Below are 25,497 nucleotides of genomic sequence, written 5' to 3' on the forward strand. Positions count from 1 at the left end.
CAAATAATGCCACAGAAAAAAAGTTAGGTGTTGATACTGATTTCAGTGTTGTTGGTGTTTTCAGAATATTAAGCCATCCTTGTTTTTCTGTTCAGATTCCAGATTCCATCATTTCTCGTGGTGTTCAGGTGCTCCCACGAGACACAGCCTCCCTCAGCACTACTCCTTCAGAATCGCCTCGTGCTCAGGCTACATCTCGCCTTTCTACAGCTTCCTGCCCAACACCAAAAGTAAGTACAGTTCCTTGGCACCTTACACCTATTCTACTATCTGAGTGTGGGAAACTTAACCAGTATTTCCCTCTGTTTGTCAAGGTTGGATTGCATGCAAGATAATGCAATGAAAAATTAGTGGACTATAAGATAATTACCACTTACTGTTTTACAGATTGTGCATATTAGGCCAATAGTAAGATAATAGAAATTTCATGTAAAATGTCTACTCCTACATTCACAGCTACAGATATCACTTTCTGTAGCTCCTGTTTCTTTGCTCTAGACTTGTTATTTTTTAGCATACTCATCAGTAGAGATGTGAAGTTACTTGTTTATGCAAAGGGTGAATGCATTTCTTTAAAAAGCAAAATTAACAAAATAATGTCACCAAAGGGTTTTTTTTTTTAACTTGTCCAAGCTAGGGTAGCTCCCTGCTCTAGTATCATGCCAAATTTTTTCAAACATATTCAACTTGGAATGTTGCTGCCTAATATTTGGAAACAAATCTAAATTGATTAGAAAGAAAGTTTTAATGCCAACCTTTGGGGGAGGGAGGAAGTTTTTTAGTATTTATTTTTTTACAATTTTTCCCAAGTACTGAATCATGTGTTGGAGGAAAAAAGGATTAGACATTTATTTGCTGCCTCACATCTCCATGTATATGATAAATTAAGTAGCAGACGTAATTACGGCTATTACTGCTTTCTTCCGGAATGTCCCTTTCCTGGTTAAGTTAGTCATTTGTGCTTTCAAGATTTCAATATGATGGATCCAATATTGGCATCAAAAGATTAACAGTAACATTCCTTCTTAATTGATAAGATATGGTGTTCAATATCAAATTTTCACTAAATTTATTCAAGAGATATGCAGGTAATTTTTCAAACTATGGCTTTCTCTGTCATCAGATTTACCACTTATATAGCTGTCTTCCTCAATTCCAACTTTTTCCTGAGTTTTAAGAATGTTGCAACTGGACTTAACTAGAAGTGATCTCAAGCCATTCTTCATATGTGTAGTACGGTTGCTTTTACATTCCATGGTACAACCTTCTCAGCAAAGTCCTCACAGTGTTATTACTGTTGTATATCATTGTTTTTAGACTTGTGTCAAATACAACCAATATTAATTTATAGTTTAAAAAAATTATGGTTCTAAATCTTTAATGAAGACAAAATGTAAGAACATTCTAGACATAAAATGTATGTTAATGCCATTCAGGTGCCAGTCAGCTTACATCTTCCACTGAATGAAAACATGGAGTTCTAAGATTGAATTGCAAAGAAGCATCTCATTCATGACTTTCAAAATTTTTTAACAAAATAATTTATTGTTTGCATTAAATCTCAATTATATAAGCTATACTCATTTATGAAGTCTAGAAAATAATGCTAAAACTTAAGTCCACTATAAATGTTTAGTCAAATATTAAGACCTAAATGTTGGGAATGCAGAACTGTTCAAGATGCAGTATTCTTTTCCTTAATAATATACTATGAACATTTATAAATATTTTAAGCTAAATTCAGTTATACATAGTAGTTCTTGAGCCTTTTTAAAACTTTATAATTATATCCTAATTACAAAGAGAACATTAAATACAATTTTAAAATAATTTGGCATTCCAAATTTACTAAAGTGAAGTCCTAAAAATAAAAAAGTCAAATTAATCTATTGAAAGTCTCAAATTATAAGACTGTTTAATTAAAATCTAAACTAAATATTCTTATATTTGCTTTTATATCAGTGACATATAGTCACTGCACCCATGGAGTTTACAGTTTAATTAATGTATATTAAAATAAATATTAAGATAAATGTAAATTATTCTGATAATCATAATTTTACTGTAACTTAATAATTATAAATTGAAATTCTTGCTAAGCAGAAATGAAAAGTTACATTGATAGAAAATAATAGGAGGGAAACCTTACTTAAATAGGATTATCAGAGAAGACGTCTCTAAGGGGAACATTTCACCAGGGACAAAAAGGATATATAAAAACAAAACAAAATTCAGCAATAATGACCATTTTAAAGGTGGCTGTCACCAGCCAATTATCACCAATCAGGAACTCTCAGACTAAAACATCCTTAGTACATGAAAGTCTTAATTCAGTGACTTCAAAATCCAACTTCAGCTATTAGTTCTATGTATTTTAAATAATGACTTTTTGTCTTTGCCTACTGAGTCAAATTACAAGGCCATAGGTTTTAGCACATAATACTAGGTGAATTGTTTATTTTAGCATAGAATATTTAGGGCAGAAAAGTCAGAAAGCCGGGCTTCTCATTTGAGATGTGGGTAAATGATGTTATTAACTATATTAAGGAATAATAAGAGAAGAAACACATTTTGAAGGTAAAAGGAATTAATACATTTGGTTTTGAACGTCTTCAATCTGAGATATATGAGACATCCCATGAATGACAGCCAGCATAAAATTAGAACACTAGTGAGTTTGACATTGTTACTGTTACTGTTACTGCATCTTGGTGCTGTTATTTATAATTTAGTACCTAATAGTGTTCACTAAACCTCATAGAAATCCCTCTTCTATGTTTCAGGTTAGACATGCAGTCTGTCATGTGCAGAAATATATGTGCAAATACATTTTCTTTACATGAGAAATATAGTACAGTCTTGAATGATCAGCAGTAGAAAAAACACTTGATAGTAGAAGATATAGATTCAAATGCTGGCTTCTCTGCTTAATAACCACACTACCTTAAGCAAGTTGCTCAGCTTTTCTGAGCTTTGGATCTGTGATTAAATGTAATCTTTGCCTCCCCAACAGGGTTTATTAATTTATTAAATGAGTCTTTTCCTGGTTCTGGGGAAGCAGTGGTGAGCAACTAGATATTGTTCTTACCATTACAAACAGACAAACAGGCAATTACAAATTATAATAGTGTATAAGTGGTATGATTTATCACCAGAGGACAGAATACTTTGGGAATAACCATCAGAAGCACTTAACCTAGTCTTTGTAAAAATGTAAAACAGCTAAATAAACAAATTATGATTAAAAGCTAGTAGTTCCAACCTTTCTGTCTGTAGCTTTTTATCAGCTGGTCAGTATTTAAGCTAAAGGACTTATGTGTGCATCTGTTTTCTTTTAGATCAACAACTATAATATCAAACATTATTTTAGGTTCATATTTTATATGTTTACTACACTATAATACCATATCATATCATAGATTATCCTTTTATTTTTTTTAATTATCAGCTGTATTGAGGACAAGATCTGTAAAATATACCAGACAAGATCTATACCATTTGGATTTACCTTTTGGTATATACCAAAAGGTATACCATATACCATTTGGATTTCCTTTTTAGTACAAAATCTAGTAAAGATAACCATGTATTATCTTTTCTAAACAATTCTTTATTAAATGGCTTTGTTTCCAACAAATATTTATTTGCTGAAATGAGATAATATTTAATTGTATGTGGGGAAAAAATTATTTCTCTTTTATATCAGTTATTTTATTTTTATATCAGTTAATTAAATCTGTCTGAAATGACAAATGATTTTTACTCCACTTGCTTTATGACACTGTGAAGTATCTTGTAAGAACAAACGAGATTTTAATCTTTCATTGCCCTAAGTAAAACAGTGGCTTAGCCAAAAATGTCAAATAGTATGTAGATTCTATTTCAATAGTAGTGGGCAATATTTAGAAGACTTAAATTCTAACATGGTGGTTGTCTCCCAAAAAATGTTTGCTAAAAGAAAAATTCTATAACAGAAAAATTCTCTTGTAAAGTAAACATGACTCACAATTTATATGAATACTGATTTTTCAATCATAAAAGTTAGTAACATCTCTGTTTGAAATCAAGAAGCATGAGGTAAAGAATAATGACCAGAGCAAAAAAGGGGGGAAAAAATCCAAACTTTCAATCAGTTCACCATCCCAGTAGATGTTGTTAAAATAGGGAATAATTTTTAAAGACCAATTTAAGTATCTTTTTGTTGCCTAAGCATCTGAAGTTTGACTTTAAAAAATAAGTGTAGTCTATTGTTACATATCCCCTGTACCTTAGAGATTAGAATAGAATTTTGTGCCCAGACTAAGAAACAAGTTTATTTTTTCCTCTCAGGAAGAAAATATAAATACTATCTATCTAAAACTAAAGTTTATGAAATGACTAAAAAGTATATGTATTGAAATAACCTTAATATTAAGGGTGTGTTCATTTAATACACTAAAGCCTAATCTTCTATTCAAACAAAATGCAGAATTATGATTTCACTATAGGTTTCTATTATTTTCCTTTGAGCAAATGAATTTAGATTCTTCTGGATACAGAATAAATGATTTTCTTCATTCACAGTTTCAGTATGTATGTCTGAAAGGCAGTGTGATTTCCTTTACATATAAAAATGGCATTATTGATCTAGTATCAGGTCTAGTATCTATATTCCCTCTGAGATTTTTTCTTAGTCATATTAGTTTGTACAAATGATTCCACATTGTCACTATTTTCCTTTGTGAACACCAGCGTGATTATGTGATATGGTTAGTTCATTGGTTCGAAACCTGAGGCTCCCAAGTCTGGAGAATCTTGTGAAGTTGTGAAAATTCTAGCCAAGATAAAAACACTAAGTGGAACCCACATTATTTTCTACTATTTTGAAGAGCTAAACAAAATCAGTAAGACTACTTTAAATACTAAATTTCTTTGCTTTTGTCTGAAATTACATCAACATTGGTATATCAACATCTGTTCAATTGTTAATGACAAATAGAAATTTATGGGTTCTATATGTAGAGTCAACAAGTGCCAAAGTGTTTGGAAAGCAAAGAATTAGTGACATCAGAAGTTTTCTTTTGTACAAAGTTAATTGCCCTATCTGGGGAATACTAAGCAAATCATTGTCTCAACATTATGGTCAAATCTGGCAATTCTCAAATTTAATGGTCTCAGGAACTCTTTATATACTTATAAATTTTTAAGGACCCAAAATAGCTTATGTGGGTTATATCTAGCAATATTTACTGTTGTAGAAATTAAAACTGAGAAATTTTTAAATGTTTATTTATTTGCTTCAAAATAATAATAAAGCCTTTATATGTTAACATAAACAACCTTGTTAAGAAAAAATATTTTCCAAAACAAAAAATATTGAAAAACGTGGCATTGTTTTACATTTTTCAAATATATTTTGATGTCTGGTTTAAGAGAAGACAACTGAATTCTTATACCTGCTTCTGTACTTCAGTCTGTTGTGATATGTTTTGGTTGAAATATGAAGAAACAAATTCAGCTTCACACATTTATGTAGTCAGAAAAAAAAAGAAGCGAGCATTTTCACATAATTGTAGATCTTCTTTTGGTGGACACTACACCAAAAATTTACAATTGATACTTTATTAAAATTAGTTGAAGTCTGAAATCTAAAACCCTGTTGAGGACTCTGCCATACTCTGCTATATTAAAATCAGTTGGGCCATCTTGAACTTTGAATGAATCTTATACTTGGACATGGTTTTGGAATGTATTTATTGGTCACTTAGAAAATATAAGTTCTTCCAAATGTTGACATATTTCATTATATTATACCAAAAAATTATCTTCATTGATATAATCGCCAGACTTCTCAAAAAAAGTTTTGGAAGCGTTGGAAGCTCTCAAGCTCATGGTGATATATGTTTTCCACAATTCTAATTTTATTTAAAAGCTAGAATGTTATCCTTGGCAAAAAGCAACAAATCCTGTCTTGTTTTCCTTCAATTGACAGGCTCATTTCGTTCAGTTTTGAGAAAATGTCTACCAAACATCTAAGTCTGGATAATCATAGTCTGTCTGTCATTCTTTCATTCCTTCAAGTAAAAACCGTGTTCTATGCAAAACCTGGCTAGTTCAGCTTGCCCCTCAATTGCAGAAGTGCTTTTTCTTGAGACAATGTTCATCCTTTGGTATGCAGTGGAAGTATTTTATGCATATTTTCCATTTTGTCATACTCAAGGGACAAGTTTTAAATTAGTATTTACTGTTTTATTGAGGACAATGTTAAATGAAACTAGCTCTTTTTTGAAACTGTTAGTTTGGGTTTGTTTTTTTTTTTTAACTATTAGTACATGGTAGTGAATAATACGATGACTATTCATACTGTTTGGATCCACTGCCTTGATTTGCACTAAAGTGCCAACCCACCATTGCTTTTGTACCATCAGTGCAAATGTCAATATAGTGAAAAAGGAAATTAATGTTAAAATAATTTGACCTTTTAGACCCTGAAAGGGTCTCAAGGACCTTTGTGGGTCCATGGACTGTATTTAAAAGGACTAGTAGAGTAAAATAAGTAACCTGCCTTACGTTTCTTGAAAATATCCTAGGTCAAAATTATGTATGCTGAATCTCATTTTCCATGAAGACAGTGTTACGGTGATATTCTCAGTCCAGAGATTATAATCTTTATGTAAATGACCACCAGTACCATGCTTAAGTATTATAAATGATTCACCCTGATTCTATGATCCAGATTAATTCTAGGGCAGGGAACAGAGTTCCTCCTACCTAACTGAAAACGAGAGAAGACTTTAAGAGTCTTTTGAAGACACATAACCCAGTTGTAATTTCCAGCTAATTCTGTTCATTTCCAATGTGATACTATTTCTGTATTTGGTAGCAACTGATTTATCCCCGGGATATCCTGTCCTAATAAATACATAGAGAGCCCTCTTTCAAGTCATAGCATAGCTATTGGAAGATAATTTTATTAGGGATATAATTGAGGATGGCCCATTTTTTTTAATTAGCTTGGAACATTTAAACTTGATGAGATTTCTAAATAAAACTACAAATTTTCAGCTTTTCCTTAAAAAATCAGATCAACATTACTGGGCTAATACTGACATATATAAATACTAGCTTGGTATTCTTTATACCCACCAAGCTGTTTTATTTATTTGCATTAAATCCCTGGCTTCTATAGACATAACTAATTTCCACTCTCATTCATTATTGCCTACTTTGTCCTTTATAACAACATGTGTGTTTTGCTCTTTATTCTGATTTGATAGCAAAACAGATTTTTGAGACTCCAAATAAAGGATGTTCTCTTATATTCTTTTCTAATGAGAAAGGTACTACCCAATATGGTAAAGTATTTCATATTTTGATAAAACTGAAATTGGATGATAACAGTATATTTTAGCTATAAATTTTGAATTTATAAATTATTTTTAATAGTTATTCTATGACATTCTGCTAAGTATCCAGGATTAGATGTTGATTTCTATTTCTTCATTCATCTGATTGTCTCCTCTGCCTTTATATATAATAGAAATTTAAAGTGGAATTCATCCCCTCCTTGCCTAATTATTGAATGTTCACAAAATATGTTCATCACTGAAGTTCAGTATAACTTAACTGTGAAATGTATAATTGCCATCCTGAAATCTGAACTTGCAAATGAATTTTGATTAGTTAGCCTGAAAAGATACAACTAACCAGAAATTATTAGCTACAGAGTTAACAGTTTTATAGCTCAGGTAGTCTAAAGTGGCATTTTTTTAATTTAAAAAAAGTAATATGTATATGCTCATTTTACAGGGGAAAAAAAGAATTCCTGTATTAACTACCCTTAGTAAATAGCAACTTCTAATTTTGCTATGTATTCTGTTCTTTTTTTCTATAAATTCTAATATTTTATATAAATGGAGAATAATGGGAAGGCCGTGATTAAGAGCTCAGGTTCTGGGGTCTGAGAGGCCTGGTGAGGAATGTCAGCTTTATTACTTACTAGATGTGTGACTTTCAGAAAGTTTCTTTACCTCTATACCCTTAGCTGTTATTATTAAACTATATAATATTTTAACCTATCCCATTCATTTAGTAATACGAACATCTTTCTATGTCATGAACTTCTTACTTTTTAAAAATTATCTTCTGCAATATTATTACTAAGTTGGTATTCTGTTTCACACTAAATGTTAGCTATTAAACTATATAATATTTTAACCTATCCCATTCATTTAGTAATATGAACATCTTTCTATGTCATGAACTTCTTTACATTTTTAAAAATTATCTTCTGCAATATTATTGCTTATTTGGTGTTCTGTTTCAGGGATGTAGCAGTTTTTTTGCCAACTACTATTTGGATATATTAGGTGTTAACTATTTCCCAGTTTAAAAAAAATAGTGTAATAATTTTCTACAAGTTAAATGTTTTAGTTTTCTCTTAGTTAAACATAGCAACTTGTATTAATTCTACCTTTAAAAGTATATGCAGAATTCATAAGTCTTGATTCCTATAATTTATATAGATATCCAAAAGAGATTACTTTTGCATATTCATAAATTCAGTTTAATGATATTATGGAAGACGCAAGTTTAGCATTTGCATTTGACTGATTTCCTGGCAGACATTTAAAAATTATGGATCCAAAGCTGTTTGAAAAATTAACAACATTGACTATGTAGAAGTATTGTACCTATGAGGCGCTATCAACCCTAGTCTGCCACTTTATAACTTTTTGAGAACTTAGTAGACTTCAGTTTCTATTTCTGTAACATCCTGGTATTAAATTAAGTATTCTCTAAAATCATCTGTAGGCCTATAATCCCATTCCTCTGTACTAAGTTTCTGTACTAACTGAATAAATATTATCACTCTATTTACCCTTCTCTTTGATAATATATTAATATCTAATTAATATAATTTACATTTATTTATTCCAGCTTTTGCATTCCATGCTACTATGTAAAGTTAGAGATTATCAACTGAAAATGTTCTAACCTCATTTCAGATCTTTCTTACTCAGATCAAGCTCATCTATTTTAAATGGAATATTGGTTTCTTTTGGTATCCACTAGAGTTCTATTCAAGTTATAGGAAGATAGGACAGTAAGATCTGTAGAAATACAAGAAATAGTGAAATTAAGAACACCAACCATTCAGTTTAATTTAAAAGTTTTGATTTCTATAAACTGATTTTTAATGGTTTAGGGCATGTTTTGCTCAAAAAGCAGCTGAACAAAATTACTGACGTGTCTCACTTATGACTTCAATACAGAGCATATCCCAAACTAAAATAGTCTCTAGATCTTTTTATTGTAAAAAGATATATATTCTAAAACTGGTCATGTATTTTCTCACCCACAACTTCAGGATTGTCTGCTCTCCCTACTCATTCGGTTTTTATTAACGACGGAACAATACATTAATTCAGAAAATTATTCAATGAATATTTTTAGTGGATATTATGTCAAAATTATGCTAGGTGTTGGGAATATGGTATAAAGCAGTATAAAGACTTACTGACCCTGCCCTCAAGGACCTTATAGTGGAGCTGAAAATGAAAAAAAAAAATTATAAGAAATCTATCAGATAAAGAGTTGATAGATAGTATTCCTATTCACACTAGTAGGAATATAAATTTGTGTAACCTTCAAGTGAACAACTATATATACATACATATATATATATGTGTGTGTGTGTGTGTATATATATAGACATACACACACACACACACACACACACACACACGTATATATAGCCTTAAATTTTTTCTTACATTATAACCAATCATAGTTACCAGAAATTTATCCAGTGGAAATTATCAAAGAAGCCATCAAAGACTTATGTACAAAATTATTTATCATAACATTATTCATATTCATGAAAACTTAGAACCAACATTAATGTCTATGATTAAATAACTTATAGTACATACATATCTCAGTTATTTATATAACCTAAAAAATCATATCTTTTAGAATATCTAATGATATAGGAAAATGCTCAAAAAAAAACATATGGCTAGAAAAATTAGTAAACAGTACTGCTCAGGGACAGAATTACAAGTTATTTTATAACATATATATTGTTTTCAACCAGAAAAGTAAAAATGTTTGTTTGGTTATTTAAATAAAATCTGGTGATAAGAGAGATGTCTTGCTTAGTTTCAGATTTATAAAAAATATTCATAAAACCAACTATTTGTTTATACCAGAGCATTTTTATATCTAGGCTAAGCCATTCTATTCTTAATCTTGCTGGGTAGAAAATTGTATCATATTGCAGTGGAAGTTTGAAAATAAATTTTTTTCTGTTTCATATACAAATAATAATTCTTAATAACAGGCACTGTACTATTTAAAACTTATTTCTAAGTGCGTAATAACTCTTTTATACCACACCATTGATGGCTTTATAATTTCTTTCAGAGAGATAAAAATTTTGGAAAAAACATGAATTGCATTATGCTCTGGCAGGAAATAACTTGCTTAAAAATCTAATTTTGTATAGATTATTTTAGAATCAAAGCTATTATAGAAACTTAAAGATCAAAATTTAAATCCATAATAAACTATAAATAAATCATTTCAAATGTTAATATACCATAAGAAATCAGATCCTTGAAAATAAAGGATTTCCTAAGGATAAAAATTTTTTTAGGGAAGAGGTTGGTGGATCTGTGTCTTGCTAACAAGATTCTGATTTTTGATTTCTCATTTCTTCATTAACCTTTGCAGCCTTTTATTGGTTTAATTTATAATCATATTGCTTTTCTCCAGAAATGCATTGAAGTATTTCTTTTTCCTTGACACATAATTATAACTTATCTTACTTATATTTCTTCCTTCCCTCTTTTTTACTTTACCACAGTAAATCACATATGAAACCAAATTGTTTTATGATGAAACAACAGAGCTGAAATGCAGTAAATTGAACTATTAACTAGATCCTAAAAAATATTTCTTTACAAGAGTGTGTTTAAATTTTGAGCTCTAAAGTAAAACATTTTTAAAAATTTCCAAATCATAACTACCAGAAACAATCTATAACTGTACCAATATATATTGAGTGGTATTGGTTAGAAGATAATTTCTAAGAAGTTTTATTTCCTCTCAATGATACCCATACTTTAAAAAGTAGCAAAATAAAGTAGGGTTAGAAATATTTGTTTCTCGGGGTAGTTCTGAACGTAAATTAGGTAATTCTAAAAATACAGCACTTCAGTTCCTAGGACAAAAAAAAAAAGGAAATATGTTTAATCTATGCAGTTTTAATTCAAGTCAATATAAAATATATCATGAGAAAAAGAGGGAAGAACTACATTAGGCATTCCATAAAAAGTCCATAAAAGTCTAAGTCCATAAAAGTCTAAGTTTAATGAAAAGACCTGAGAAAGAATTTAAGAGTAGCTGAGCTTTTTTTAATTGATATGTCTTCAGAAAGCCCCTAACCTCTCTAAATCGGAGTTCAAACCCAGAAAATATAAAATCTTTTCTCAAATTTTTTCACAAATCTATAGTAACTAAAGAGAAGTGTGAATACATACACCCAGGGATACGGGCATATAACAACACGGTTTTTACAAGCCTAAAATGTCTTTCAAGTTTTATATTTTATTTTAAAAATTAATATAAAGTTGGGTTTCTTTGCCGAAATCTACATATTTGCTTTAATACAAATATAACGTTTACAACTACTTATTGTTGGCAAGAGAGGTAAAGGTGGGATGGGGTAATTTTCTATCTTGTTAACAGTGGAAATGATCTTACAGTGAACTCAGGTTTGGAGAATTGGACTAAATCAAAGGTAATCAACAACCCATATTGTATTAGCATCCAGACAGTTTCTTCCGTTGCATGATATTTCTAGAATTCAAGCTCATTAAAAAAAAGGTAAATACAAATAGCAGAGTCATTTCACTGCTTTTACACGCCACATCCTGGTAATTGATCCTTGCGGATAGATTCCTCAGTAATCAATCGCTGAAGAAAGATTCCCAGAAGATTGCAAAAGAGGTGATACACTGTAATATTTTCAGACTATTTTCAATAGATATTTTGTTAAATATATTCTAGCTGAGAGGCTCAATAGAAAATTGAAATGTTTTTGATCCTCTGATTTATATCTTTTGAAATCTCAGTGAAACGCTTATAAAAAGGTTTTCTTCAGGGTAGAAAAATTATTAGGGATAACATTTTTTGTTTTACTACTTTTTAATTTTTAATATATATACACTAATAATATCAACCAATCATAATCCCCACAATTCTTTCCATCCAATTGTGAAACTTCATTTATGTTGCAGTGATCCTATATGTAATATAAATATTTGCAGTTTACTCCTCTTAGTTACTACTGATGCAAAATGTTTAGCCTCATAGGAAAATATACGTAAAATTAGCTAATGATGTGAGGCTCTTACAATTATCGTGAAGACTAAAGTAATCTATTTCATCCAAATGATAATCTTTTGTGATTACTTTTAAATTATTATCAAAGAAAAATGACAGGCATTTGGATTAGCTATGAATTTCTTTTATTTATACTACTCCATCAATTGATGATCAAGGGTTGACTAGAATAAATGAGAGTATTAAACTTTAAGATCTATTGATGTGACTTTTCTCTAGTTCTCAAATTTTAGTTTATGAGACATACTTTTAAAAATTCTTTCTGAAGTTTTTCAGTATTAGCTATTATACCTGATTCAGGAGCCACAAAAATAATCACATGACACTTGAATTACAACCACTCTGGCTTTGATAATAACCACATTGGTTTTCTGAAGTCTTCCTCTTGTGATAGTCTAAATTTACAGTCAGACTTATATACAGAAAATTGATGTCAAGCATTGACATTTGAGCTGTCTACTCCCAAAAATCTTTGTTTAAATTGGTATTATAGTCTATTTTTTACATTTAGAGTTCACGGGTGGCTATCCTTTCTTATAACTCATTAAGTTTTGGTAATTGCACTTGCATTTGGAACTGAAATGGTTGAGGAAAAATTTCTTCCACAAATAAATACAGTAACGTAAAATTTCTTCCATCAACGGAGAAACAGATACACACAAGTCAGGCAGAGGCATATATATACATATACATCTTCTTATAAGCATCAATTTTTTTCCAGCCCTTTTATTTCCACGCCTATAAAGGGAATACAACCTTAAACTAGAAGTCAGGAACTGAGGAACTGTGGGTATTGTTCCTAGATTTGTTATTAACAAATAACCTTGAAGAAGATACTTCATGTTGCCGGAATTGATGTAATTTTAAGCCTTCTAGAAATAAAACACTGTATAGAAAATGGTATTCACTTGTTACTGGGTAACAATTCTGAAAGTCTTCATAGCTTCTAAAAGTTTTCAGAAAGCAGCATAGGGCATTAGAATTTATATTTTTATAGGAAATTACCTAGTTTATAATCAAGATATTGTGAGTCTCCACTTAAAATGGGAAACAGCTTTTGGTATAAAGATATTCTCTAAGACCAAAGAAAATAGCACAAGAGAAGGACTAGATATTATAAGTACCCTGCCTATTCAGAAGCCCTCTCTTACAGTGTTGCCATTCTAATTAGTATTCATTGTTTCTAATTTTGAGAATTCTGTTTGACCAAGAAGAATGAGCATTGGTGATTATCTTTTGTGTATAATGTTTAGTTAATGCTGAAGCATTAGTAAAAACTATATAAAGTAAAACCAAAAGTTGATATAATTCTTATGTACCATGATGCTTTTTTTCAAAATGAAAATTCCATTTTCTCAGTATTATTCCTAAGCAGGCTCCATATGCTATCAGTGGTGCCCTAAAAGGGATAAGATAATCTACAGCCTGACTCCAGGAAATAGAATTTTGTAGCATGGTCAGGTGTCTTATTTTTCCTGAGGACTTTAACACTTGGAACCTGGCATCACATCGATGCTTCCTCTACCATCTCCCAAAACAAAAAAACAAACACACACACACACACACACACACACACACACACACACACACACACGAGCATCTAGCCAGCATAGCTAACTTGACCTATGCTGGTCTGAATGGAGACCATCATTCTGCACACATAGGAACCCATAGTGTAAAAATACTTGGTCTGAAGCTTCCTCACCCTTCATCTCTACTTTTTTTGTTTATCTTCCTCTCTAACCAAATATTAGTTCTTGTTACAGCTCTATAAAAAAGCAAAAAAAAAAAATTCTAATTTGTACCTCATCAAATGAAACACTTTGTGTTGAGAATCTTCCTTTTCTCATTTAAAGTGAAACCAGTTTTTAAAATGGCAGTTTTAGTTTTCTCTATCTTACCCAAGAGGAAAATTTAACTGAAATAACAGACAGTTTTGAGGGAGCGGATGTATTTAACATTGGTCTGGCATTAAAATTTTCTGGTTGGGCAGCACAATTGTTTAATTGGGAATCTCAGTTACAGCTGAACAACCTCAGCACTTGGGTCAGCAAGCAGAGGAGCGTCACTCTGTCACCTACCAAGAATGGTGCTTGTTGGAACTGATCTTTCCAGTTAGGGAACACTCATGTTTCTAGTCATACCATTGATGTTTCTGATATTATAATGGAATAAACACTATAATCCTTAAAGAGACAAAGTTCTCTGCATAGGTATATTTGTAATTTTTTGTTTTTCGTAAACCAAATGCAAATGTAACACTACTCCAGAAACTGCTACATCAGAAGTCCCCAAGATAACCAAAAGTAAGTGCCCGTTTCCTAATCTCAGGAATAGTGCTATAATAAAGACTGAATTCTAGTAACCAGCCTATTTGCAGAGCATGTCATATAGCCTCTGGGTTAGTTAACTCCTTGGCATCCTAAGAGGTACCTCGAAGAGTCGATTGATGTTTTGCATGTATTACTAATGTGTAGAAAAATTTTTAAGTTCACTTTTTCTTTATTCTGTCTCTTTTACCCATCTTCCCTCATTGTAGCAAATTAGACGGCCGGATGAAAGCAAAGGAGTTGCTAGTAGAGTTGGATCCCTCAAAGTAAATATGTTTCTAACATTTTTTTGGCAAGATTTCGTCTATAGCCTACACTTCTTCCTTTTTGGAGGGTGGTGGGAGGAAGGGGGCTTTTTCCATTTTTCACCATCCCATTTTTTTATTTTAATATTTTTATTGGCTGTTGGGTCATTTTTTTTTTTGTTTGTTTCAGCTGCACATAGAGCAACCAGCTGAAGGCAAGCTGCCAAATAACTAGCTTTGAATGGCACCACAAACAAGAGAAAGGGCAACTGTCTCATTACAGGTGCCTATAATTTGGGGTTCTAGAGTAAACCGTTCCTCTGATTGATGTCACTGACTATGTGTTAAGTTCCTCTTACACAGAGAACTAATATTTATTTTCAGAATATTATCTCCCCTTTTTGCTTTTTTTTATAAAAAGTAACTAAATTTTATTTTAGTGTCATTACCATTTGTAGTTCATACCAGAAAAATAACTATTATGAGATAGTAACATTTGTTATATATAATGAATCTTAAGAATTAGAAAAGGAATTTTATATGATGCTGGTGTAATGGGCTCATGTATAGCTAATAGTATTTAAACACTTTTAATCCCATTTGTTTTTTTTTTTCAATTAAAAAATTTATGTAACAATCAGTGGAAACTAATATATATCCAAATGTTTGCCCATTTGTGTATGTAATCTGCTAATACACAGCTTAAAGATTTCTGATCTGATGGTCCCATTTGCTAGTTTTTAAATATCTATTTGGTCAATATATCTTGGGCACTTGATACTCTAACATTCAATCACAATGAAAAGGTAAACCAGTTATCACCCTTTAGAAACAAAGACATAGTCATTGATCACTTTTAATGCTGCCACCATAAATGCAAGGTAGAAAATTTGCTGAATTTTAAAAATGTGCAGAGGAATTTCCCCCCAAATTAACCACTACTTGTATCTCTCAGTCCCATTTGTCCTAACAGCATTAGTAACTGTTAATCAAAATGACAGACAGTTCACTGCATTGGGATGTGTCAAAATTCAATTACCTTAAGGCCTAATATTAAGTCAATTCAAAATTTTATACACCTCCCCTTCATTTTCATTTAACAATTTATGAAGCACTAATTTCTGCACTCCTTCTTCTCCTTGCCTCTTCTGCCTTCTTAATTTTACTTTTTTTGTTGTCGTTTATTTATTTGTGTGTGTGCACACACATGAGTGCACGTGGATGAAGGTGTGTCTGTATGTTTGTGTCCTTTATTCCAGACAAGCCATCTTCTCTGTTTCTGACGCTGCTGTATACTGGGTTGTGATTTGTTGTGGGGGGGGTTTTGTTTGGTTGGTTGGGTTTTTTATGTTTTTTTCACTAAGGATAACGAGAGGGGATGGGAAGTGTTGATTATATGCCTGTTTCAAAATCAAGGAAGGTTAAAATTATTCAGTAAAAAAAATACAAGTTTATGCATCCCAATGATATGTCAGTAGCATTCCTCACTGTCTCTTGTGAGGTATCATATTTTACCTTTGTCTTTAAGGGAAGATAAGTCCACTGTTGTTTAGCCTAATGGATTATGAGTCAGATTCAAGCGAAAAGGTACAGTGTGACATAACTTTTTAGAAATTATTGATAGTGAAATAAAGATAAAATGGCATCTGTAAGTGCAGCACCATCTGCTATAAATTGGATTGTGTGTGCAAGTGTGTGTGTGTTTAATTATCTCTAAATTCAGCTTTTGGCTGTATAGAACTTCAAGTTATAATTGTGTGCTTATTATTTTTAAGTGTATGTACAGTATGATTATGTATATACACATATATATGTATAAGAAAAAAGATACATGTTAGGGTTCAATCAGTTTACTTTAATATGTATTCATTCAGCCCTAAATCAAAAAATGTGTTTGGGAAAGAAAGACAAATTTCATAATTTTTAAGTATTTTTATTCCACATTTCTACCAAATAGAAAATTTTAAAGTGAATCTCTAAGGAATTATAAGGATAGTTATAGTATTTATTTATTTACTCTAACACTTTGGGGAGAAAAGATGCTATAATTAAAATAAAACGTTGGCTTCCTAGTCACAGGTCATTGAACATGTATTCTTCTGTTATACAAAGATCTTTAATGTTTTGAAATGTTTGCCAAAGGCAGTGAGAAATGTATAATGCTGTGATCTTATTTTTAAAAGGAAAAAGGAAAACTGAAAAGAGAACAAGTTGCTTTTTCAATTCATTTTCTGATGTTTACATGTAGCTCCATCGAAAGCTGGAGGAGCTCAGAGATCACCTAGAAGGCAATGTGAAAGGATACTCTCTCAGAGTAAATGTACGATTTCACTCGGTGATTTTTTTTTTCCTAAACTTCTGCTGACTGGTAATTCCAAATCTGATTGGTTTGTCCTCTCATCTCCATCTTTTTTACTTTCTGTCTCTTTTCTCCCTATCTCTCTCTTCCTTTTCTAGCTGCAGCTTCATGCTCACGTTTATGAAATAAAGATTAAATTGGCAGGGTAGAGGACACGCAAGTCACACTAACACTGAAGTTGATTTAATAACATTTTGGCTCCAATGCAAAATAAAAATTCTTTTCAAAATTTGTTTCTTATACAATTGTATAATTTTCTGAGACTTTTTATGAGACTTCATTTGGAGCTTTTCCATTGACTGTGTTCTGCCCCTTGTGGGATATGTCAGCAGGATTATAAATTATTGGCTGGATCCAAGTGCTAGATCCTTAATAATTCAATTTCAGCTATCAAGGAAAATGATCAATGTTAGAATATCATCATAGGTAATCTAGCAAGTAGACACATTTTCTTCTGAATTAATAGGCTTCTCTTAACTCGGACTCTTTGGGAATAGCTATGATAAAATTTTTTTGTTTAAAAATAAAAAAAATTAAGCAGTAAATATCTTCACTGTCATGTAACGTCTTACAAATACTTGAGATAAAGGCTATTATACCCAAGACAGCACTCTGAAGGAAAACAATACCTTATAGCTACTCAATATTATACATGTATCAGATAGATAATACTAACAGTAGTATTTTTTTGTGACCCATAGTTCAGACTCAGAATGCTTGGTCCTTCTCCTAAATATATCTTTTCAAAAAAAAAAAGGAAATAAAATCTCTAAAATGGTTTATGATGTAAAATATGGCAGAAGAAAAGCTAAATTAGTGCAGTAAGTAATTTCTGGCTCAATTTAACTCTGACATCTCATTCCTAGTGCTTTTTAAGAAGTTTCTATCAATCCTAGCCTGGCCTGGATCCACTTCTCCCAAGATTATTGTCATACTTTTAATCCATATTGCTATAATAGTTTTCTTATAAAGAATAGAATAAACAACAATAGTGATATTATAATTCTCTGATATCTCAGCTTGTTTTTAATTATATACTATACATAGTTAAGTATATCTCTATATTAAATTTCTGATTACTAAACCTCAAACTTGTTTTTATTAATACTAATTGTTAAATTCTGATTGCTAAATTAAGTTGATGTAGCAATTAATGCAAGTATCTCATTTTTCTACTTTCTTGTGAGTCAGTCGTTCTTTTCTATCCATATTCTTAGAAGTTGAAAGATATCCATAATCACTCCCAGAATTTATTCCACTGTCTTAAAAAAAAAAGAATTTTATGATTAAATCAGTCTGAACATACCTAGATATTCTTCTAGAAAGCCCTAAAAAAAATTCTGATTAATTAATTAATGTATTTAGTGTCATACTCTTTGTAACCAATCATGAGAAGTGATTTTCTTTTTCAGTCAAACCAAGACTAGATAGTTGAGACTTGCTAAGGCCTGTATAGAAGGGAGTTAGTGTTAGATTAGGGTTAAATTAAAAATTTTGGCTTCAAAAACTGAGTTATATCATGCCACTTTTCAGTTTCTTTTTTTCAACACCTATACTGCATGGTACAGTATATAATGACTAACCCCAATGTCTTCATCTTTTGTTATATTTCACTGGGTCACACTTTGTTCTGATTACCTTTTTTTTTGCTAATAAGATTGAATATGAGGTATAGCATTCTAAGATTCCCATTAACTAGAAAAGTATCTGGAGGAAAACTATCAAAAGTCAAATTGTATCTTCTATAGACAGTTCAGTTTAGAGAAGATGCGTTTCCAAGAGCTGAATGTTTAGTTTCTCTCCTCCCCTTTAATCCCATTACCCCAGAATGCCTTACAATAAGCCTTGCATGTTAAAAATTGTTGCTTAGAAGCAGAATAAAGCTATTCTCAGTTGCATAGGTTATATAAACAGATTTTGTTTCTAAAAGGAGATAAATTGGCATATAATGACCATTCCATTTTGTGAAAATTTATTTTAGGCGTCTATACACAAGAGCAAGTATGTAGGTGCCTTTCAATTCATTGAAACATTTATAAATAGTTCAGTAAGATGAAAGATTAGAACCATGTTTGTACTTAAATATTTTATTATTACTTGGGAAAATGAGACATCATTCAAATCTTTGGGATAAGGACTTAATTAAATCATTAACACTTCAATTTGTATCTTCTATGTGTTATATTTTAGAGAGAAAAGATTCCTGCATCCTTACTTATTACAGATAATCAATGATATAAGGTAGAATATTCTAAGATGTAATTTTTGGAATAATTTTAAAATTGATTTATCATATGAAAATGTACTTCTCTATCATACATTGACACTTCTATAGCAAAAAGTAGGATGTGTTAGGTTCTGGAATTATAAATGTATCATCATTTTCTGTATGTAGTACAAAGTGGAAGTATTCAGAACCCTAAATCAGTTTTTAGTAACTTTTAATAATAATAAAACTATAATCACATGGCTTTACAAATTATCATCTTGTAAACAAAGTTTGTCTGATTTAATGATTGCAAGTTACTACAAATCCTTAGACTAATAATGTGTTGAGAATAATGACTGAAAAATGCCACATAAAGGAAAAAATTACCTTTACATTTAATCAAATACAGGAATCTAGTAGGAAGAACATTAAAAGTAGTGCTTAAAGTTGAAAAACTGTGTAAACAGAGTTGAGAATTGGAAAACATAAGATGATACAAACTAATACTTTACAAAATTAAGTCAAAGTGAGTTTACAAAGTTGAATTAGTTAAAGAGTGATGGAACCCTGAAAAGCTTGAGTGTTAAAATATTCAGAGAAAAAGAAGATAAATGTTCATGAAATAAAAACTAGTAGAAAGAAAAGAAAGGAGAGAAGTAAAAATACCAAAACCACAAATTTTATATTTTCTCAGTGTATGCAATGTGATGGTAAATTTCTACTGAGCTGCAAACATACAGATAGGTTTTAGGTAACCAAATATGTTAGTTTTTTAAAGGCTTTGACAAACAATCAAAGGGAAAATGATTTATGAAGACAGATTATTGGCACATAAGTGACCTAGGAATTCGGTTATGAAGTAAAAAGAATATAATTACAAGTACTTGCTATGCTAATATAAATAAAGACAAGGTATTATTTGAGGTGGAAAAAGTTAAGGGAGGAGTTATCACTTAAAATAAGACTATGTTTTTAGTAAGTTTAAGAAAACTATCTGCATCAAGTCAGAAAGGAATAAGTCTTTTGAAGAATGATTTTCTGAATGCTGAAATAAGACTTATAGGAAATGGGACTAATATAAATAATGGATTAGATAGTTGTGATTTTATAGATTTTTTAAGATCAATATTTTATTCCAGTCTTTGTTCTTATATTTTTGATAAATTATTTGGGAGGGTTTTTTTTGCATTTTTATATTCATCAAATTAATGCTATCACTCACAGGTCAGCAAACTGTAGCTTCTGGGCCCAAATCCTTTTCTCTCTTGTGGGCCCACAAGCTAGGAATGATTTTTTGCATTTTTAAATAAGGGGGGGGAAATCAAAAGACTGTCATTTCATGACATGTAAAAATCATATGTGTGTCCAAAACATATAAGTGTCCAAAAATAAAGTTTTATTGAAACACAGCCATATTCATTCATGTGCATATAATCTGTGGTTGCTTTTACAGTACAAAAGCAGAGGTGAACAGTTGCAGCAAAAACCATATGGCACAGAAAGTCAGAAATGTTTACTATATGACTATTTATAGAAAAAGTTTGCCAAGACCTGCTGTAACCGGCTAGTGTGTCAAAATGACAAGGACATAGAAATGATTATAATAGAGTCTTTGTAAACTTATCTTCATTTTAGAGCTTGAGGAAAGGAGAGCTGCTCATTTTTCTGGGGATGGTTTCAGATTATTCTGCCCAGAAAAATATCTGTCTAAAAGAGTTGATACCCTGATCTTCCACCTTTACTTTTTTATTCTTCTGTTTGCCACTGTTTTCTCTAACTACTCTTTTTTCACACCACATCACACACACACACAACGTAAACCCCTCCATGAAATTAACATTAAACCTTGCAAATATAGATTATAAATTCCTCTTGTTTGAGGAGGCCTCTACAGAGATTTAGGGTGTAAAGATATGTTCCAATCTTGCTCTCAAACTTTTTTAAAAGGCGTTTTTAGAGTGTTTTTGCTTACTCTGCTTTTTTTCTGTTTTTACTTCATTTTGTTTCATTAAAGATCTTTCCCCTGGAGACCAACTTTTGGTTTCTCCTATTTAAATGTACCTAAAATCATCCTGTCTATAGGAAATTTTGTGCAACTGGTAAAGACACCCTGACATGATCAACTATGTCATATCTTAATATATGGCACTTAACTATCTAAAAGGCATCTGCATTAAGTCAGCCAACTTTGAAGAAAGGAAGAACAGCTAGAACATTGATTAGTCCTTAAATATTCAGTAGCTTTTAAAGGAGTAAACATCAGTTTGTTTGTTAACTCTACTTTCTTAGGCAAATTTTATTGTCTTTGGTTCTTACATGAAGAATATTTTTATTTGAGGTTCCTAATAAGTCTTCCTTGTTTGATGTGTTGGCACTTACTCAAAATATTAATATCTATTTATTTACTATTTAATTTATAATAATTATGTAACATCTTGAGCATCTTAGTAGATGATGTATGTCTTATAAATATGACCAGACTACAATAATGGCAAAGATGACAGTAAATCAACTTCAGGATTATCTCTTTGGAAAACAGACTAATTTTGCTACCTTTCACTTTTGGTATTTAATGTGTAAAGTTAACTAATACAATTCTGAGATTTCACTTCTACTGAATAACAAAAATCTGTCTGTGTTTAGAACAAAAATATTCTTATCTAATACTTATAAAATCACCTACAGTAGCCTAAGACATCATGGAAGCAGGAATGACACACTGTGACGTGTTTAATGCTTATTGCAAATTGCTCTTCCCAGAATTGACTTTAATACACAAATAAGGTACTAATAAAAGATCTTCTTGACAAATAAATTTCCCTGGTAACAGAAAATGGAGAACTGAGAGGGGCAGGGGGAGATAAGACTCCAACTGTTTATGAAAGATAAAGTTTTTCAGTTTTATGGACATAGCTATGGAGATAAAACAAACATGCAAAGTTTTCTTAGAACTAGCACCTTGCTGAAGATGTGTATGTGTAATTAGATGTGTATGTGGTTGGAAAAAAGATTCAATTTCTTAAGATGTCTATAATGACCATATTTCAGAAAATACCTCAAAGTAATCCGTTAAGTGGCAGTGATAACATTTGATCACAAATCTTTATGATGGTAAATGTAAAATCTTCTCAACATTATTTCACACAGTTCAGTTTTTTAAACATAGAAGAAAAAGAGTTTGTATGTTCATTTATTCATTAAACACTTACTGAGCATCTACTACATTCTTCTGTTCTGGGTGCTAGAAATACAATTAAAGAACAAATCAGATAATAAGAGCATTTCTGATTCCTCCACTATGTCATCTTCTATACTTTCATTTCCCCACCCTGAGTTTGCATTTTGGAACTTAATGAAGAATTTGTAACTCAAAACTGCATACTTAATAATTTAGCTCACGTGGCATTGTACAACCTAATGAAAGAAGAGGCCAGAGAATTGACCATAGCAGTGTGACAACCTAGAAAGTAAGAACAGGGCAGAAAATTATCAGCTCAAATCATGAAGATTAAACATGGTTTTGAGTATAAAATAGCTATTTTAAAAGATCAATGAAACATTCTGATAAAAGGTCTAGATAAGAATTTGTGTTTCAGTTTTTATGTTTTTATGGTGTTTTTATTGATATATATATTAATATATCACATGGACATATATATGAATGTTCAGTAATACTGTGAATGGAATAATAAGAACAGCACATGAGAGTCAGAATACTGAGCTGGCTTTGGTGCCCTCTTTAAAAAACAATATGAAGATGTACAATAGAGCCCTCATTCTATAAATAACGTCACATGTAGTTTGCCAATGTTAATAAAGCAATGAAGATCAGTGTAGTACCTTAGGAGAAAAATGACCAGTGTTCTGCTTTCCAATTAACCTTAAATGAACATCTTCTCAGTAAAATCATACCAGATCTGATCAGAGGGAGTCATCTCTGTCACGGACTGTTTTCTTTTTTTTTTAAGCCAGGTATTTTTATATCACAAGATTCTCCTCAAATAGCTTGACCCTTGAGATTTCAAACTCAAGTGTTTGCTTATAAGGCTGTCTTGTTACCTGACAAATGTGTTCGTGATGGAGCCATCTAATCTTCTGAGACCCTTACTATGCTATCACTTCCTCTTTAACAGTGTTTTCTTTTCCCCACTGCAAAACCAGGCTCGGCTTCCCTCGTGCTCATCTACTTATAGTGTATCTGAGGTATACTTTGCACGTGTTATCTTACATGGTCAACAACATGCTCGCCCTCACCATTTTTCTTATTTTATTTTCCTTTTGCCTTAATTTATTTTGCCTTGCACTTTGCACTTGGCTGAAAGGGATGAGGGTACCAAAAGGGAAAAGTTAGCTGTTTTAGGAGGAAATTTCAATATTTTTATACTGTACTGTTTTCTAAGTTAACTTTTTTTTTTAGCAGTCACTGTATCATGTCGAAATGGTTAAAGTCTGAACAGCCAACTTGATTGTTACCACCACCTTAATTCCATAAAAATTTCTTTGAGCCAGGTAATTTGTTATTAAACTAATATTGGCTAAAGACAAAGATTTTGGTTTTCAGGCCTGTCTAGGTCTCTCTGGTAGCTGAAGATTTACATTAAATAAGTGACAATCTTGTCCCATTAACCATAGACACAGCATCCCAAATTGCCTATTAAATGAAAAGTTAATATGATTCCCCTATTTTTGTATAAAATGGAAGATTTATTCCTTTTTAAAAACTGATTAGGTTACTCAGGAAAATAGTTTCCTTGATACTTGTATTTTCATAAGGTTCTTATAATCTGGAAGATTAATTTTGTAATCACTCATGAGATTCGTGCTCTTTTAACAAAATATTTTACATGACATTTGAGCTATGTTTTTTTGCCTTTTTGGGGTCTAATTTCTTATTCTTACTGTGTAAAACCATAGTGTACATGTGTTTCTGTTTTTGTGAAATATTATATTGAAATATTAATAGATTTTGAATATCCTTTCCAAAGCAGAGGCACTGTTGAGTAGCTGAGAGAAAAGAGAATTTGTGCCTCAAGATGGCTAGTAAACAAAAGAACTTTAATACCCTATGAATTTTAAGATCTTAATTTTTTATCTTATAGACAAAACACATTTCTACATGTAGTTTTTGCAGACCACGGTAGCTACCATGGGCAGGCCAGTATTGTTAGCTTTATTCTGTTTGCAGAAATACTGTCTCAGAATATCATGCAAAAAACCCAGAAAGATGGCACCATCTGAAATACCAGGTTGTGTTTGCAGTACCACAGGCAGGATAACATCTTTTTGCTTTAAAATTTTAAAAATTTAAAAAATAAATAAATAAAAGCCTTGAAAGGAAGAGCATGACTAAACCCACAAGGGTTTAGCCTCACAAGGTTGAATTTATTGAATCAACAGAATTATAGCCATCTTCTGTAATTTTTTTCTTTTGAATGTTACAGCTATTTTAGATTTTTCTTTTAAAACTGATTTTATGGAGAATGAATTTCTTCTTGAAATATGTATCTGTAGGAAAAGGAAAGTAATGAAAGGCAGATGAATGACTTGTGATATCAGCAGACTGTTGAAAGGCAAGATTGATATCATCTCATCACCACATTTTCCATAGGTCTTTTCTTAATTCCCCAGGATTATGATTCCCAGTGTAAAAAATATATAACCCATTTCTTTCTGACACTTCATCCAGGCAATTCTCCATTTCCCATGAGAGTGTATAAGAAGTCTACCATTGGCATCATCTTCAAACACAGCCTACAGCATCCATCAGGGTATTACTTTCTCTGTGACAGCATGTTTGCAGGAGGGTTCTCAGGTTGGAATGTGGAACTGGCTTCTGGGGGGATGGGATTGGGTATGCTGTAGCATTTGCTCCCTAGCACTCTGCTCTTAAATGAACTCTGGCTTTATCTGGATTTGTTACTTTCATTGTGACACATTAGCTTTATTTATTTGTCATAAAATGTG

At 31.3% G+C, this 25,497-nt stretch overlaps 1 protein-coding gene across 17 annotated transcripts in view; it reads left to right on the plus strand.

Annotated features, from left to right (window-relative positions):
* GPHN (gephyrin) overlaps nucleotides 1-25,497 on the plus strand; it is a 618,401-nt gene that overhangs the window by 410,271 nt on the left and 182,633 nt on the right. For 9 of the 17 annotated variants that reach the window (XM_027065952.2, XM_027065956.2, XM_053224579.1 and 6 more), the window contains 3 exons: nucleotides 96-230; nucleotides 14,930-14,986; nucleotides 17,214-17,285. In XM_027065952.2, the coding sequence (XP_026921753.1) occupies nucleotides 96-230; nucleotides 14,930-14,986; nucleotides 17,214-17,285 (264 nt within the window). The remainder of the gene's footprint in view (nucleotides 1-95; nucleotides 231-14,929; nucleotides 14,987-17,213; nucleotides 17,286-25,497) is intronic. The other 8 variants (XM_027065953.2, XM_053224581.1, XM_027065961.2 and 5 more) reach the window with 2 other exon arrangements.

The sequence above is a fragment of the Acinonyx jubatus genome, chromosome B3 (assembly GCF_027475565.1).
Source record: "Acinonyx jubatus isolate Ajub_Pintada_27869175 chromosome B3, VMU_Ajub_asm_v1.0, whole genome shotgun sequence".
NCBI classification, from domain to species: domain Eukaryota; kingdom Metazoa; phylum Chordata; class Mammalia; order Carnivora; family Felidae; genus Acinonyx; species Acinonyx jubatus.